At 36.1% G+C, this 13,754-nt stretch overlaps 1 protein-coding gene across 1 annotated transcript; it reads right to left on the bottom strand.

Moving 5' to 3' along the window:
* Nucleotides 1–7,412: 7,412 nt before the first annotated feature.
* On the bottom strand, nucleotides 7,413–12,585 carry tax1bp3 (Tax1 (human T-cell leukemia virus type I) binding protein 3). The gene is made up of 4 exons (XM_048173154.1): nucleotides 12,369–12,585; nucleotides 11,314–11,433; nucleotides 10,355–10,432; nucleotides 7,413–8,259 (listed from the first exon to the last, which is right to left on the bottom strand). Exons 1-4 carry the CDS (start codon nucleotides 12,405–12,407, stop codon nucleotides 8,119–8,121), a joined length of 378 nt encoding a protein of 125 aa, XP_048029111.1. The 5' UTR covers nucleotides 12,408–12,585; the 3' UTR covers nucleotides 7,413–8,118.
* Nucleotides 12,586–13,754: the final 1,169 nt, after the last annotated feature.

The raw sequence follows: 13,754 nt of genomic DNA, 5'->3' as shown, positions 1-13,754 counted from the left end.
TTGATAAGAAAACATTATGCAAAGTAATAGAATTAAAATCTAAGTACATTGATTCCATAGAAATGTAGTGCTGAATGTTATTTTTAAAAAAAATGTGTGTGTGCATCTCTTCCTTAGGGTGTATAAAGACTGAAAACATGGCTTTAACATAAAACAGCACATTTCTCATTTCTGAAAGGTGACAACAGTAGATTGCATCGCTATGGTAACACAATGGCCTGCCAGAGTGTGGGTGGTATGTTGCATACATGTTCTACATTTAGCTACTGTAATTACATATTCAGCAGCTGAGAAACAGGCATGAAACGCATTGCACTACTACATGAATTAGACACAGTGGTAACACTTTAGAATACTGATCCTTCATTAATGAATAACTACACAGGAACAAATGAGTAATGCATTATTAACACTCTAGTAACTACTATTAACTAACAAGTAACTCTGATGAATGAATTAGTAAGTAATAGTGCTCAGCTGAAGGTGGTAGTTCACTATTAACTAATCAGTAACTACTGTTTTTTTCATACCTCCCAGAGAACTACTAAGAACTACTATATACAGGTTCGTAATTAATGTGAATAATGAATAATGTATAATTAATTCTATAGTAAAGGCTTTGGTAAACCACTAGTAATGAGTGAAGTATTACCAAATACCTAAGAAGGAATTACTAATTATTTGGATCAGTATTCTAAAGTGAAAAACATGATAACTCTCTAGTAACTACTGAAGTCACTGTAAACTTTTGAGGTTTTTGTAAAGTATTGGATAGTAATAACTCAAGAGTTACTATATAACTCTAAAGTAACTACTACTTTTTTGGATCAGTATTCTAAAGTGAAGATCATAGTAACCCACTAGTAATTACTCAAGTGTTACTACATCCTTCTAAAGGAACTACTAATTATTTGGATCAGTATTCTAAAGTGAAGATCATGGTAACCCACTAGTAATTACTTAAGTGTTACCAAATATATCATAAGGAATTACTGTACAAAAACATACAAAAACATCAAAAGTTTACAATGACTTCAGTAGTTACTAAAGAGTTATCATGTTTTTCACTTTAGAATACTGATCCAAATAATTAGTAATTCTTTATTAAGTATTTAGTAATACTTCAGTCATTACTAGTGGTTTACCAAGGCCTTTACTTTAGAATTAATTATACATTATGCATCATTCATGTTAATTATGAACCTGTATATAGTAGTTCTTAGTAGTTCTCTTAGAGGTATGAAAAAACAGTAGTTACTGATTAGTTAATAGTGAACTACCACCTACAACTGAGCACTATTACTTACTAATTCATTCATCAGAGTTACTTGTTAGTTAATAGTAGTTACTAGAGTGTTAATAATGCATTATTCATTTGTTCCTGTGTAGTTATTCATTAATGAAGGATCAGTATTCTAAAGTGTTACCGACACAGTTAATATAATTATAAAAGGTTTGGACTTACTATAGACTATACTGTATAGACTAAGTATTCTTATTACAAATTATTAGCTAAGCAGTGTCAAATCATTGTCTTTGCTTATAGTAGGCTATAATGCAAAAATCAATATGTATTGGACTCTTCGGACAGCGCTATCTTTCACTCTCATTACCCACAACTGAGGTGCCCTTGAGCAAGGCGTCTAACCCCCAATCACTCCCCGGGCACAGCAGCAAAAAAAAATGGCTGCCCACTGTTCTGGGTGTGTGTTCACGGTGTGTGTGTTCAATATTCACTGCTGTGTTTGTGCACTTGGATGGGTGAAATGCAGTGCGCAATTTCTGAGGATGAGACACCATAAAGTGACTACATGTCACTTCACTTTAAGGGTGGGTTAAGGCATGAGGGAAGGTTCATCAGTGTATTTATAGATGTAATTACATGCAGGTATTTTTTTTAATTAAGTACAATGTAAGAACATTAACATGTTTATTTACATGCATTTAAATACATTGTATCAAATGAGTAATTATGTACATAGTAGTTAAATACACTTAATATAGAGTGGGATTGAATATATTTTATACATAGTGCTTGTACTAGTAACAGTTACATGTTACATGTAGTAATAACAGTAAATTAGGCATAATTACATGCTACTAACCTTAAACCAAAATCTAATTACACTGTAACAAGGTAACCAATATAGGCAATATAAACACACTGGGAAAAAATGGTGTAGGATTTACTTTGAAATAATTTTCACTCTTACTTAAATAATTAACAGATTTAAAAAACAAAAGGAAAAACTGTGCGACAAGTAGTAGCCTATATGCTGAGTTTCGGTTCATTTTTGTGATGCGTGCCACAAACAAGTTCACGGAAAGGAAACAAGAGATGGTTTTCTTTATTTTACAAAAGCACAATGTTTTGTTTTTATTGTAAGTGTACACATAAAAGTAAGTTGTCTTGAAGTGATGATACACAGGGCAACTTTTTGAGCAATGTTGCTTGGGCACTTTCCCATTGAGAATGAGCAACAAATTTCTATCTGGATACTTTAGATCTGTCGTGGGCAATTTTTTGAGATCCTCCAATCAGAATGCTAGCAGCCAATCATGTGACCGGCTTGGAGATTTCAGAAAAAATTCAAACAAGATGGCGGCCTCTTCATCGGCAGTGGAGCAAAGAAAAGGAAAGTGAACTTATATCTTGTCATGTGTCAACACAAAACAGGGAATTTGCCTCCTTTAAAGTCCGCATGAACCCGAATTTGCAAACGACTTTTCTCCAGTGTTGTGATGTATTTCCAAGTGAAACGGAATATTGAATAGAGGGCAGAGTTTTACTTTAGCGCTCCTCCTCTCCATCTCTCACTCATAGCAGACTAACGGTTGGAGGGGAGTGGTTTACGCGTTTTCAACCCAAGCCGTCAAACTGACGCCATCAGGGAAGGAACACCATTCCAGTAACTTTTCAGATTTTGATTAAAGATTACCACAACAAACGATTTTTTTCTGTGTATTAACTTGCACGGATTAATTGTTTACCACAAGATTAGTAATATGCACTAACAAAGTAAATAAGGTCAATTTTGATTTAATGTGTACTTTAATGCATAAAATGTAATGTGTGCAAGCTATAATTTAACTATCGAATGTTTTCAGTTAAAGGGATAGTTCACCCAAAAATGAAAATTTGATGTTTATCTGCTTACCCCCAGGCGCATCCAAGATATAGGTGACTTTGTTTCTTCAGTAGAACACAAATGATGATTTTTAACTCCAACCGTTGCCTTCTGTCAGCTGTATAATGCATGTCAATGGTAACACAATTTATAAGAGTCAAAAAATATGCATAGACAAATCCAAATTAAACCCTGCGGCTCGTGACGACACATTGATGTCCTAAGACACGAAACGATCAGTTTGTATGAGAAATCGAACAGTATTTATATAATTTTTTACCTCTAATACAACACTATGTCCAACTGCGTTCAGCACTCGCTTAGTGAGGTCTGATCGCGCTCTGACAATGGCAGTGATGTCTCGCGATTATACTTCAATGAGTGCTAGACATCACTGCCGCTGTCAGAGCGCGATCAGACATCACTAAGCGAGTGCTGAACGCAGTTGGACATAGTGGTGTATTAGAGGTAAAAAATTATATAAATACTGTTTGGTTTCTGGCACAAACCAATCGTTTCGTGTCTTAGGACATCAATGTGTCATCATGGGCCGCAGGGTTTAATTTGGATTTGTCTATGCATATTTTTTTACTCTTATAGATTGTGTTACCATTCACTCCCATTATTTGACTGACAGACGGCAGTGGTTGGAGTTAAAAATCATCATTTGTGTTCTACTGAAGAAACAAAGTCACCTACATCATGGATGCCCTGGGGGTAAGCAGATAAACATCAAATTTTCATTTTTGGGTGAACTATCCCTTTAAATACTAAAAAGACACATACTGTTTAATGTCTGTAGTGGGGTAGGCTGTAGGGTGTTTGGCACCTGAAAGTATCTTTTGACGCGACCGAATCGGTTTCGAATCCGCCTTTTGCCAAACTTGCTCTTCTCCCTTTTCCTATCACAAATCAGATTGGAAAGGCATTTATATTTATATATGCCTAAAAGTGTTTATAATAAAGTATTTATTGGGTTGGCAATAGATTTGCTCCTTTGCTGACAACTGTCCGTTGCCCTAATTAGTTGCCATGTGTCTCACCAGGTTGACAGCAACATTGCTCAAAAAGTTGCCTCGTGTATCATCACCTGTGTTTGTAAACATTATGTTTTATTTACATTATTTCCGAATGTAATAATATGTGACTTATGTGACTTTACTCCATGACATTACTCCACTGTCCTGATGCCTACATGGACCCACAGATGATGAGGGATTGGTAGGACCGATGGCAGAAGAGACCATGGTGGAGCTGGCAGTTGCAGAGACCACAGGCGGGCAGGCAGCAGACAAGACCAGAGGGGAGCCGGCAGCAGATGAGACCCCAGCGGGACCCAGAAGCTGGCCAGGAGGATAGTGACCCCACTGCGGAAACCAATGGAGCGAGGAGCCAGGATGGGGTCATGAGCTCGACAAACTGAGGTGATGACTTCGAGACATGTGGAGACTCCGAAGAGTCCGAAGGGCGGAAAGACCAGACGACACCAAAGGACCAGGAGACCAAGGCGGAGCCGTGGTGATGAGTGGCCGAGGTGGAGCTGGTGGACTGAGTTGGAGCCAGTGGGAGAGAAGACTGAGGTGGAGATGGAGGGGAGGAGCCATGGTGGAGCCGACTGGTTGACGGGCCAAAGTGGAGTAGTGGGCTCAGAGGCCCAAGGCGGAGCCAGGGGATCAACACACCAAGGTGGAGCTGGGGACTCGGAGGCCCAAGGCCTCGTAGCACCGCTTAACTGAATCGGGCAGGAGGAGCCAAGGAGTCGGAAGCCATCATTGAAGAACTGGATGGCTTACTTGGAGGAGGAGGGAGTGGGAGGCTGGTCATAACCATCAGCGACAATAAAGACTTGAAGCTGGGCGGAAACATCAGTGACAAAGGAGACTTGAATCTGGATGAAACCAGCGGTGATAAACAAGACCTGAAGCTGGGTGGGACCAGCGGAGACAAAGGATAAGACGAATAAAACTTGGAGCTGGGTGGAACCATCCGCAATGAAGGAGACTTCGAGCTGGGCAGAACCGGTGGCAACAAAGAAGACTTGGAGCTGGACAGGACCAGCAGAGATGATGGAGAAGATGAAGAAGAATTGGAGCCGGGCAAGACCAGTTGAGACAATGAAGAAAACGACTTGGGGCTAACAAACTAACAACAAACTAAAAGTCCATGAAAATTAAACTGAAACAATAACACGTGACAAACATATTCCATATTTTAATTATCAATCTTTGCTCACAGAAATGTTTGTTCAAGATAAACATTTCATTTTAGTATTCTGTAAGTTAAGCTTGATGCATTTATTTGATATAGTTAAAGAACACTATTTGTTTGTTTATATATGAGTATTGGGTAACACTTTATTTTACAGTGTCCTCGTTACATATGTTACATGTACTTACCATAGTAATAACAGCAAATTATGCATAATTACATGCACCTAACCCTCAACTAAATCCTAATCCTGCCCTAACCTTATAGTAAGTACACTGCGTTCCAAATTATTATGCAAGTGACATATCAGTAAGATTTCAGTACAATAAACATTCAGATTTTATTTTTTCTAAGAAAATGTTTGTTTGTTTATTTATCCATGTCTTTTTAGATAACTGGTATCAATCTCAGACAAAATAATTTGCCAGGTCAATGGAAACCCTACTTAGAGGTTGTTCCACATTATTAAGCAAGTCACAGTTCTCATGCAATATGGGGAGGAGGAAAGATCTTTCTGAATATGAAAAGCATGAAATGGTGCAATGTTGTGCAAAAGGCATGAAAACAACTAATACTGTGTGAAAATGAATGGAGATTATTGAATTATCATAAGATTTGTGAGTGATTTAGAGCACAGCAGAACTTGGTCAGATAAAGGCTTATTAAGGAAAGTTCCTGTCAAAAAAATTAATTGCATTAAAAGGGAAGCAGCAAAAGTTGAGCAGCAAACAGGTATTTGAAGCTGCTGGTGTCTCTGGTGATGATTTGTGCTGGATTATTGGGAAGTGAGATGGAAGGTCCCTTTAGGGTCTCTGAGGGTATTAAAATGACTTTTGCAAGATATGTGGAGTTCAAACTGGCCATTTTCAGCTATGGTGTAAAAAGGAGGATAGTGCTTTCTGAAATACAATGCACTATGCACTATCCCCTGCTGCAAAAAAACACCACAGCAATAAAACTGTTTGAAAATGTATTTCTACACCCACTTTAAATGTTTTATTTGTGAGGTTTGGTTAGTGATGGCTGAAATGCATCTTCACACACAACTGCCAGCCTGCATGAAGAGCTTCTTGAGATTCCAGAGACACCAGCAGCTTCAAATACCTGTTTGCTGCTCAACACTGGCTTTTTTATAGCTGCCCTTTTAATACAATACATTTTTTTGACAGGAACTTTCCTTAATAAGTCTTTATCTGACCGAGTTCTGCTGTGCTCTAAATCACTCACAAATCGTATGATAATTCGATAATCTCCATTCAGTTTCACACAATATTAGTTGTTTTCATGCCTTTTGCACAACATTGCACCATTTCATGCTTTTCATCTTCAGAAAGATCTTTCTTCCTCCCCATATTGCATGAGAACTGTGACTTGCTTAATAATGTGGAACAACCTCTAAGTAGGTTTCCATAGATCTGGCAAATTATTTAGTCTGAGATTGATACCAGTTATCTAAAAAGACATGGATAAATAAACAAACATTTTCTTAGTAAAACTAAAATCTGAATGTTTATTGTACTGAAATCTTACTGATATGTTACTTGCATAATAATTTGGAACGCAGTGTACATGTTGTTAATTAATATTACTCAGTACTTAAATATATAACTACACTGTAACAATGACACCTTCAAATAAAATGTAACTGAGTATTGTAGAAAAATGTAATTAATTCTGTTCATATATCACATATCATATTCATATCACATGGTTGTATCTAATATGCTCTAGAACATGGATGTGTTAATACACAGCTAGCACTTCCCTATAATTATTGGCAGCCCCACTTTTATAACACTTTCTGAATCGCATCATGAGCTACCTGGTTGTATGCTCACCTTTGCCTGCTAACATTAAAGAGATGAAAGTAGCCTAAAGTACAAAACTGCCTGGACAAACAGCAAAAGGTCAGGAAATAGATTTGTTGCTTTGAAATGTCACCATCTTCAAGCTTAATGTGAAGACACAGACATTTACAGCCCTGAACAAAGACCCCATAAGAGACTCATTAGACATCAGAGCTGAAACACAGAACACTTCATTTAGTTCAATTACAATTAAAACATACAAATCATGTGCTAGAAGATTCCTTTATTCGCTTAAGTGAAAATATATCTTCATACAATCAAAATGCCAAAAAAAAAAAAAAAAAAAAAAAAAATCAGTATCAAAAACACTTTCAAATCAAAAGAATAGAGAAAAAAAGAACTGTAGTGTCCTATTGTGCCAAATCCAGATGAAACCGCTCATCTTTTCCATGGTCAAAAGATACCACGCTAATATTGTTTTAATTAAAAACAAAAAGAGGCGCAAGAAGAAGAGTTACAAAAATGTAAAAAGAGAAATTAGTGGTCATTAAAGTATAGCTGTATTCTCGCTGATTAATTAACAGGCTTACAAAAATGTATATGTAGGTGCAAAGAGAAATGAGGTGACAATTCACTGTAGCCCTTGGGATCTATGAATGAAATGATATGGAGTTTACAGGCGCCGAGATACAATCAGGTGTATATATAGTACAGATAGTGTAGTATTTGGCATAAAGTGTAGCTAAAAGAAAATTAGTGTAGCAAATTATGGAATGCAAACCATTGTCCTCCGAGAGTGATAATTCACACTGTGGTTCAGTTAGAGTTCAATACATCAAAATTATCTATAACAGAGGTGACTGATCAAGTCCATACTGAGTGTAATTGTTTTTTTGGCATCACTCTTTGGCTGAGGGAAGCTGTTTGTTTTTTATTAGACATTCAATTAGCTCAATGAGTGTTTGAGATCTGCATTAGTGTTGCATCATGGACTGTCTGACTACTTCCTCCAGGGATTTTCTAGTGATGAGAAGCCTGACCACATCTTCTTTCTTCTTAGTGAGTCTTTTTCGTGCCTGATCGTGTGTCACCATGGTCATGTCCCAGCCATTCACCTGAAATTAACATTGAGAGCACACAAAAACTAATATGACATTTTATCCCACATAAACAACTATACACACAGTATACACAGGAGGACATAAAAAGGCTCAGTGTTTTTATTGAATTGTTGGTCTTTTGCCATTTTTATTAGAGAGAAAGAGAAAATTACATTGGGAAAAAAAGGAAGAACTGTGTCTTGAAAGGTTGCGAGACAGATTCAAACTAGTGTTTCCCGTATGAGCATTACAACTCATTTGCTAACCAGTTTTGAATAGCATGAGGGTGACTACATAAAATGGGTGAAAACTAATAATCCCATTATGCCCTTTTACAAAGTCTTGATTTTGTTTTTGGGGTCTATTAATATACGTTTTCATGCTTGAATGTTCAAAAAAAAAGTGTCAGTAATGCTCTGTTTAGTTCCTGTTTCTATAAACCCCTCCCTCCGAAAAGTGCATTGTGCTCTAACAGGTCGGCTGGACTAGTGTGTTGTGATTGGTCAACCGCTTCAAGCATGATTAAGAAATGTCACAGCCCTTACCATAACATGAGTTTCAAAACACAACTAATGTAACTAAGCCAGGCCCCACCTTGGGCAGGAATTATTTTATGAGGAATATTGTGACATGTACATTCCCAGAAGAAACTCAAGACTGCAAACGAGGCAATTTTAGAGAGTTTAGAAACACTGCTTAATGATATAGAGAATAACTCCCTTTGTAGTGGACTTTGTGCTATAAAGAATAAGATATAAATGTAAAAATATTAACAGGTTCTCTTTAAAATAATTAACATACACAAGACACAAGTATTTGACAAATAAATGACAAAACACTATAAAAGTGTTTTAGAACAATTTAGAACAATGGAAAATGTAACAAAATAGGACATTATTTCTCTTGTTAACTTTTAAAGGGTTAGTTTAGTTCACCCAAAAATGAAAATTCTGTCATTTATTACTCACCCTCATGCCGTTCCACACCCCTAAGACCTTCGTTCATCTTCAGAACACAAATTAAGATATTTTTGATGAAATCCAATGGCTCAGTGAGGCCTGCATAGGGAGCAATGACATTTCCTCTCTCAAGATCCATTAATGTACTAAAAACATATTTAAATCAGTTCATGCGAGTACAGTGGTTCAATATTAATATTATAAAGTGACGAGAATATTTGTGGTGCACCAAATTATAAACAAAATAACGACTTATTTAGTGATGGCCGATTTCAAAACACTGCTTCAGGAAGCTTCGGAGCATAATGAATCAGTGTATCGAATCATGATTCAGATCGCGTGTCAAACCGCCAAACTGCTGAAATCACATGACTTTGCTGCTCCGAACCACTGATTCATGTTTTGAAATCAGCCATCACTATATTCGTGTTTTGAAATCGGCCATCACTAAACAAGTCGTTTTTTTTTTTTTTTTGCCGCACCAAAAATATTCTCATCGCTTTATAATATTAATATTGAACCACTGTACTCACATGAACTGATTTAAATATGTTTTTAGTACATTAATGGATCTTGAGAGAGGAAATGTCATTGCTCCCTATGCAGGCCTTACGGAGCCTTCGGATTTCAACAAAAATATCTCAATTTGCGTTCCGAAGATTAACGAAGGTCTTACGGGTGTGGAACAGCATGAGCGTGAGTAATAAATGACTAAAAACTAACCCTTTACCTACAGTGCCAAGAGCAGATGTAAAGATTTTCAGTGATGTAATTTGTAGTAAAACTTGTGAAAACATGAGTCATATACTACTTTTATGTTGCTTTTTCATTTATTGTGATGCCTGACAGCCTCAATACTCAGTGACTTTCAAAAAAATAAATAAATAAATAAATAAATAGAGAGAGAGAGAGAGAGAGAGAGAGAGACGTACGATTTCAAACCACATGTAAAAGTAAAATAGTAAGCAAGTAATGACACAAATTGAATTTTTGGGAAACCACCGCAAGAATAATAATAGACAAAAAACATGATGTCACAGCTCCCTCTTGTGGAGATTCATTTAATAAAATCAGGTTTTGTTTTGGAGAATAAAAGAGAAATCATCACTAATAACTTCTTACAACATGGATGACAGGTCTGGATCTCTCACCTGCATAATTTTGTCTCCTATCCTGAGACCAGCCACTTCTGCAGGTCCACCTTTAGACACACGTGTGACATAGATTCCCTGTGAAATAAATAAAGTTACAAGGTTCACCTCTGAATTACTGTGACCAGAAAGTCCCCGGAAATGTCTCTGTTTTACAGCTTGTTCAAAACACCCACAAATACACTACAAAAACCCTGACCAACACAGCCTGCTGGTTACCAGAGCAATGGTGTAGTAATTATTTCCACCAACAGAGGGGGCTGCAAGCTACACTGATAACTTGGTAACCTGAAGAGTGCTATTATAAATTATCCAATAGAGACACTGTTATTGGTTTCAAGGTAGTCACATATTAGCCTAACTATTCATGTTAAATTAAAGTCACCACGAAACCAAAGTAGACAATTCTTTTATAGAAAGTTGCAGTTGCAGTTATTATAAATTATGCGTGCACATAATTTTTTTGAAAATCATATGCCCTCGTAATCTTTAATCAAAATTTCTAGTCCCTTTAATCAATTTCTAAAAGTTTTCACATACAAATAACCGCTCACACAGATCTGTGAAAACGACTAAAAACACTGTTATTATACTGTTTTATGCCAGGCCTGTAGTCGCCGATGTCACTTTGTAAAGAAAAAACATGTAATACGCATGTGAATGACGTCACCATTTCCACAAATTCGCACTTTTGTAGTTTACAAGAAGTCGATAACGCTATGCAGTTTTGCACATATGAATAAAAAAGAAAGGATCAACTAAACTTAAGAGGACAGACGTAATAAAAAATAGCATAAATAATAATAATAATAATAATAATAATAAAGATAGGAACCAAAAACAACTAAAAACTAAAACATTTCAGACATCTGATCACTTTAAAGACACTGACCTCAGCAGCAGAAAGGAAAAATGCCTCACTCTAATATAATTAATTATAACTAAACATGATTTTTCACCTTGTCTGACTTGTCTTCAGAAAATGGATTCTGGCTTGCATCTTGGTCGATTCCCCCTCCAATGCTGAATCCTAATATTAAATTATCGCCATCCCGTAGTTTTTGAATCTCAATTCGTTGCTGAAATAGAGAGAGAAAAACACAAGACAGCTGTCTTTATGAAGCAGGCACACTGAGTTTATGTTTCAAAATGTATTTGGCTATCAACACAGGCAGTCTTTTTGAGAATGATGCCCAAAAATCCTGTCTAGGTAGGTGGCTCACTAGGATTTGAGACACATCCTACAGCACAGCTGTTCATGACCATATATGGCAGCACTACCTGAGGAAAACTCAGGAGCCACACCTGAGTGACATCAGCACAGTTTAAATATAGCAATGAGCAGTTAAACCCTAAATAAAATGCATCGTTCAGTATTTATTGGATCTTTGTACAAACAGTAATTCAGTGAGCCCACATACACTCTCTGGTTTCGCTCTCCCTTACGAAAATTACCATGGTATTACTACAAATAAAACCAAAACAAAACAAAAAAACATGGTTATTGTCGTTAAACCATGGTTTTGCTACACTAACCATAGTTTAACCATGGTATCTGTAGTGAAACTGGTTATACAAATGGTAATCAATCTGCCAAAAACAACAAAAGTGTCACTTTTTACAATAAAACCATGGTTAAATTTTATAAGGTCTGTTTAACTCGTAAAAAGTTTGGTTTTGTTATATTGTGTCCCACAATATTTTTTTATAATCTAAAAAAATAAATAAATAAAAAAAGAGAAATAAATAAATAACCATTGTTCGCCCCTGGCTAACGTTAGCCTAGCATGCTAACCATTTCCATTAGATCAACTGTTAGCTTAAACTCAAATAAACTTTACTAAACTGTCCTGTCATGTCATAGATTAGTGTTAGGAATAAAAATAGTTTAAATAAAAAAAAAAAGAGTTTAAATTAACCGCTTCTCAGTCATTGTCAGAATTAAAAACACCAAAGCAGTGCACTAATGCTAGTGAAGCTTCACATGCTAAAACTTTCTCGAACCCAAACTCACCACAACAGCTGTGACAGGCTGGCCGGGTATGAACGACATTTTCTGCTCGTTAAAAAAATTATAACCAAGTGGGTCTCCTGGGTGTTTATTTCAGTGATTTTCACTGATAACAATGTGAGTGATTGTGTTCGATTCCTCCCCTTTGACTGTGTGTCATGATGGGGCTGGGCTGCAGCACACACACCCTGCCCTCAAGTCTACATTACACTTCTCTCGCATTATTCGTCTAATTCATTACTTTACTTAATCACTTCTGTGAGTTGAGCATGTGTAAATGTTGATGGGATTCATTCATGGGCATTTATACACAACTAAAACATTGATTTCGCTCTCATGATGTAGATAAGAGCCAGCACTGAATCACCTGCAGATGACGCTGCTTTATAAGTATTCATATGTGAGAGTCAGCCACATTATCAACAAACCCAAAAATAGCCAAGGGTTTTCTCTTCAGCAGGTGGGTGGTATGATTATCATAAAGTGATATGATCATCATTTAAATTTCTGATTTTTATGGATGAAAAGTAAAAAATAACAAGGTGGTGTAACTAGCTTGTGACCATAATGAAGAAAAAGTCTCTTATTATCATTAAATAAAAAAGAAGTAAACCTAAGTTTAATTTTTAATTATTAATATTTGGAAAACTTTCAAAAGACAGTGTAGTATTTTTATAACGGAACTTTGTTTTTCCTCACTTGTAATGGACTATAAATTAATGAATGTATTCTAAATTACTTTGAAAAATGTTCCTTGTGAAAAAGAAATGAACTGAATCTGCACTTGTAGTGTACTTCAAATCTTAGAAGTATATTTTTTATAAAACTTACTATATTTGCAATGAAATAAAAGTCGACTTATGAGTACTTAAAGGATTAGTTCACTTTCTAATTAAAATTTTCCTGATAATTTACTCACCCCCATGTCATCCAAGATGTTCATGTCTTTCTTTCTTCAGTCGAAAAGAAATTAAGGTTTTTGATGAAAACATTCCAGGATTATTCTCCTTATAGTGGACTTCACTGGAGCCCAAACGGTTGAAGGTCAAAATTACAGTTTCATTGCAGCTTCAAAATGTTCTACATGATCCCAGACGAGGAATAAGGGTCTTATCTAGAGAAATCATCGCTCATTTTCTTAAAAAAAAAAAAAAAAAAGTATATAAATGCTCATCTTGAACTAGCTCTCTTCTTCTTCTCTATTAGAATTCTGGCAGTGTAGACACTGCTAAGTAAAGAAAGACATGAACATCTTGGATGACATGGGGGTGAGTAAATTATCAGGAAAATTTAATTTGAAAGTGAACTAATCCTTTAAAGAGAGCACACTTTCATAAATGTTTAACACACTTAAGAACATTTGAAAAATGTGCACTTTGTAATAAAGTT

This window comes from Megalobrama amblycephala, linkage group LG21 (genome assembly GCF_018812025.1).
Source record: "Megalobrama amblycephala isolate DHTTF-2021 linkage group LG21, ASM1881202v1, whole genome shotgun sequence".
Lineage (NCBI taxonomy): Eukaryota > Metazoa > Chordata > Actinopteri > Cypriniformes > Xenocyprididae > Megalobrama > Megalobrama amblycephala.
Note: the sequence above shows the minus strand (reverse complement) of the source record. Positions and strands in the feature narration are given on the sequence as shown.

What these genes read in the sequence shown, in the direction of transcription:
- tax1bp3 (XM_048173154.1), bottom strand. Translation starts at nt 12,407, where the DNA reads ATGTCGTTCATACCCGGCCAGCCTGTCACAGCTGTTGTG. An exon ending in CTGAAGACAAGTCAGACAAG is followed by an intron (nt 10,433 to 11,313) that starts GTGAAAAATCAT and finishes TTTATTTCACAG; the next exon opens with GGAATCTATGTCACACGTGT. An exon ending in TAGGAGACAAAATTATGCAG is followed by an intron (nt 8,260 to 10,354) that starts GTGAGAGATCCA and finishes TGTTAATTTCAG; the next exon opens with GTGAATGGCTGGGACATGAC.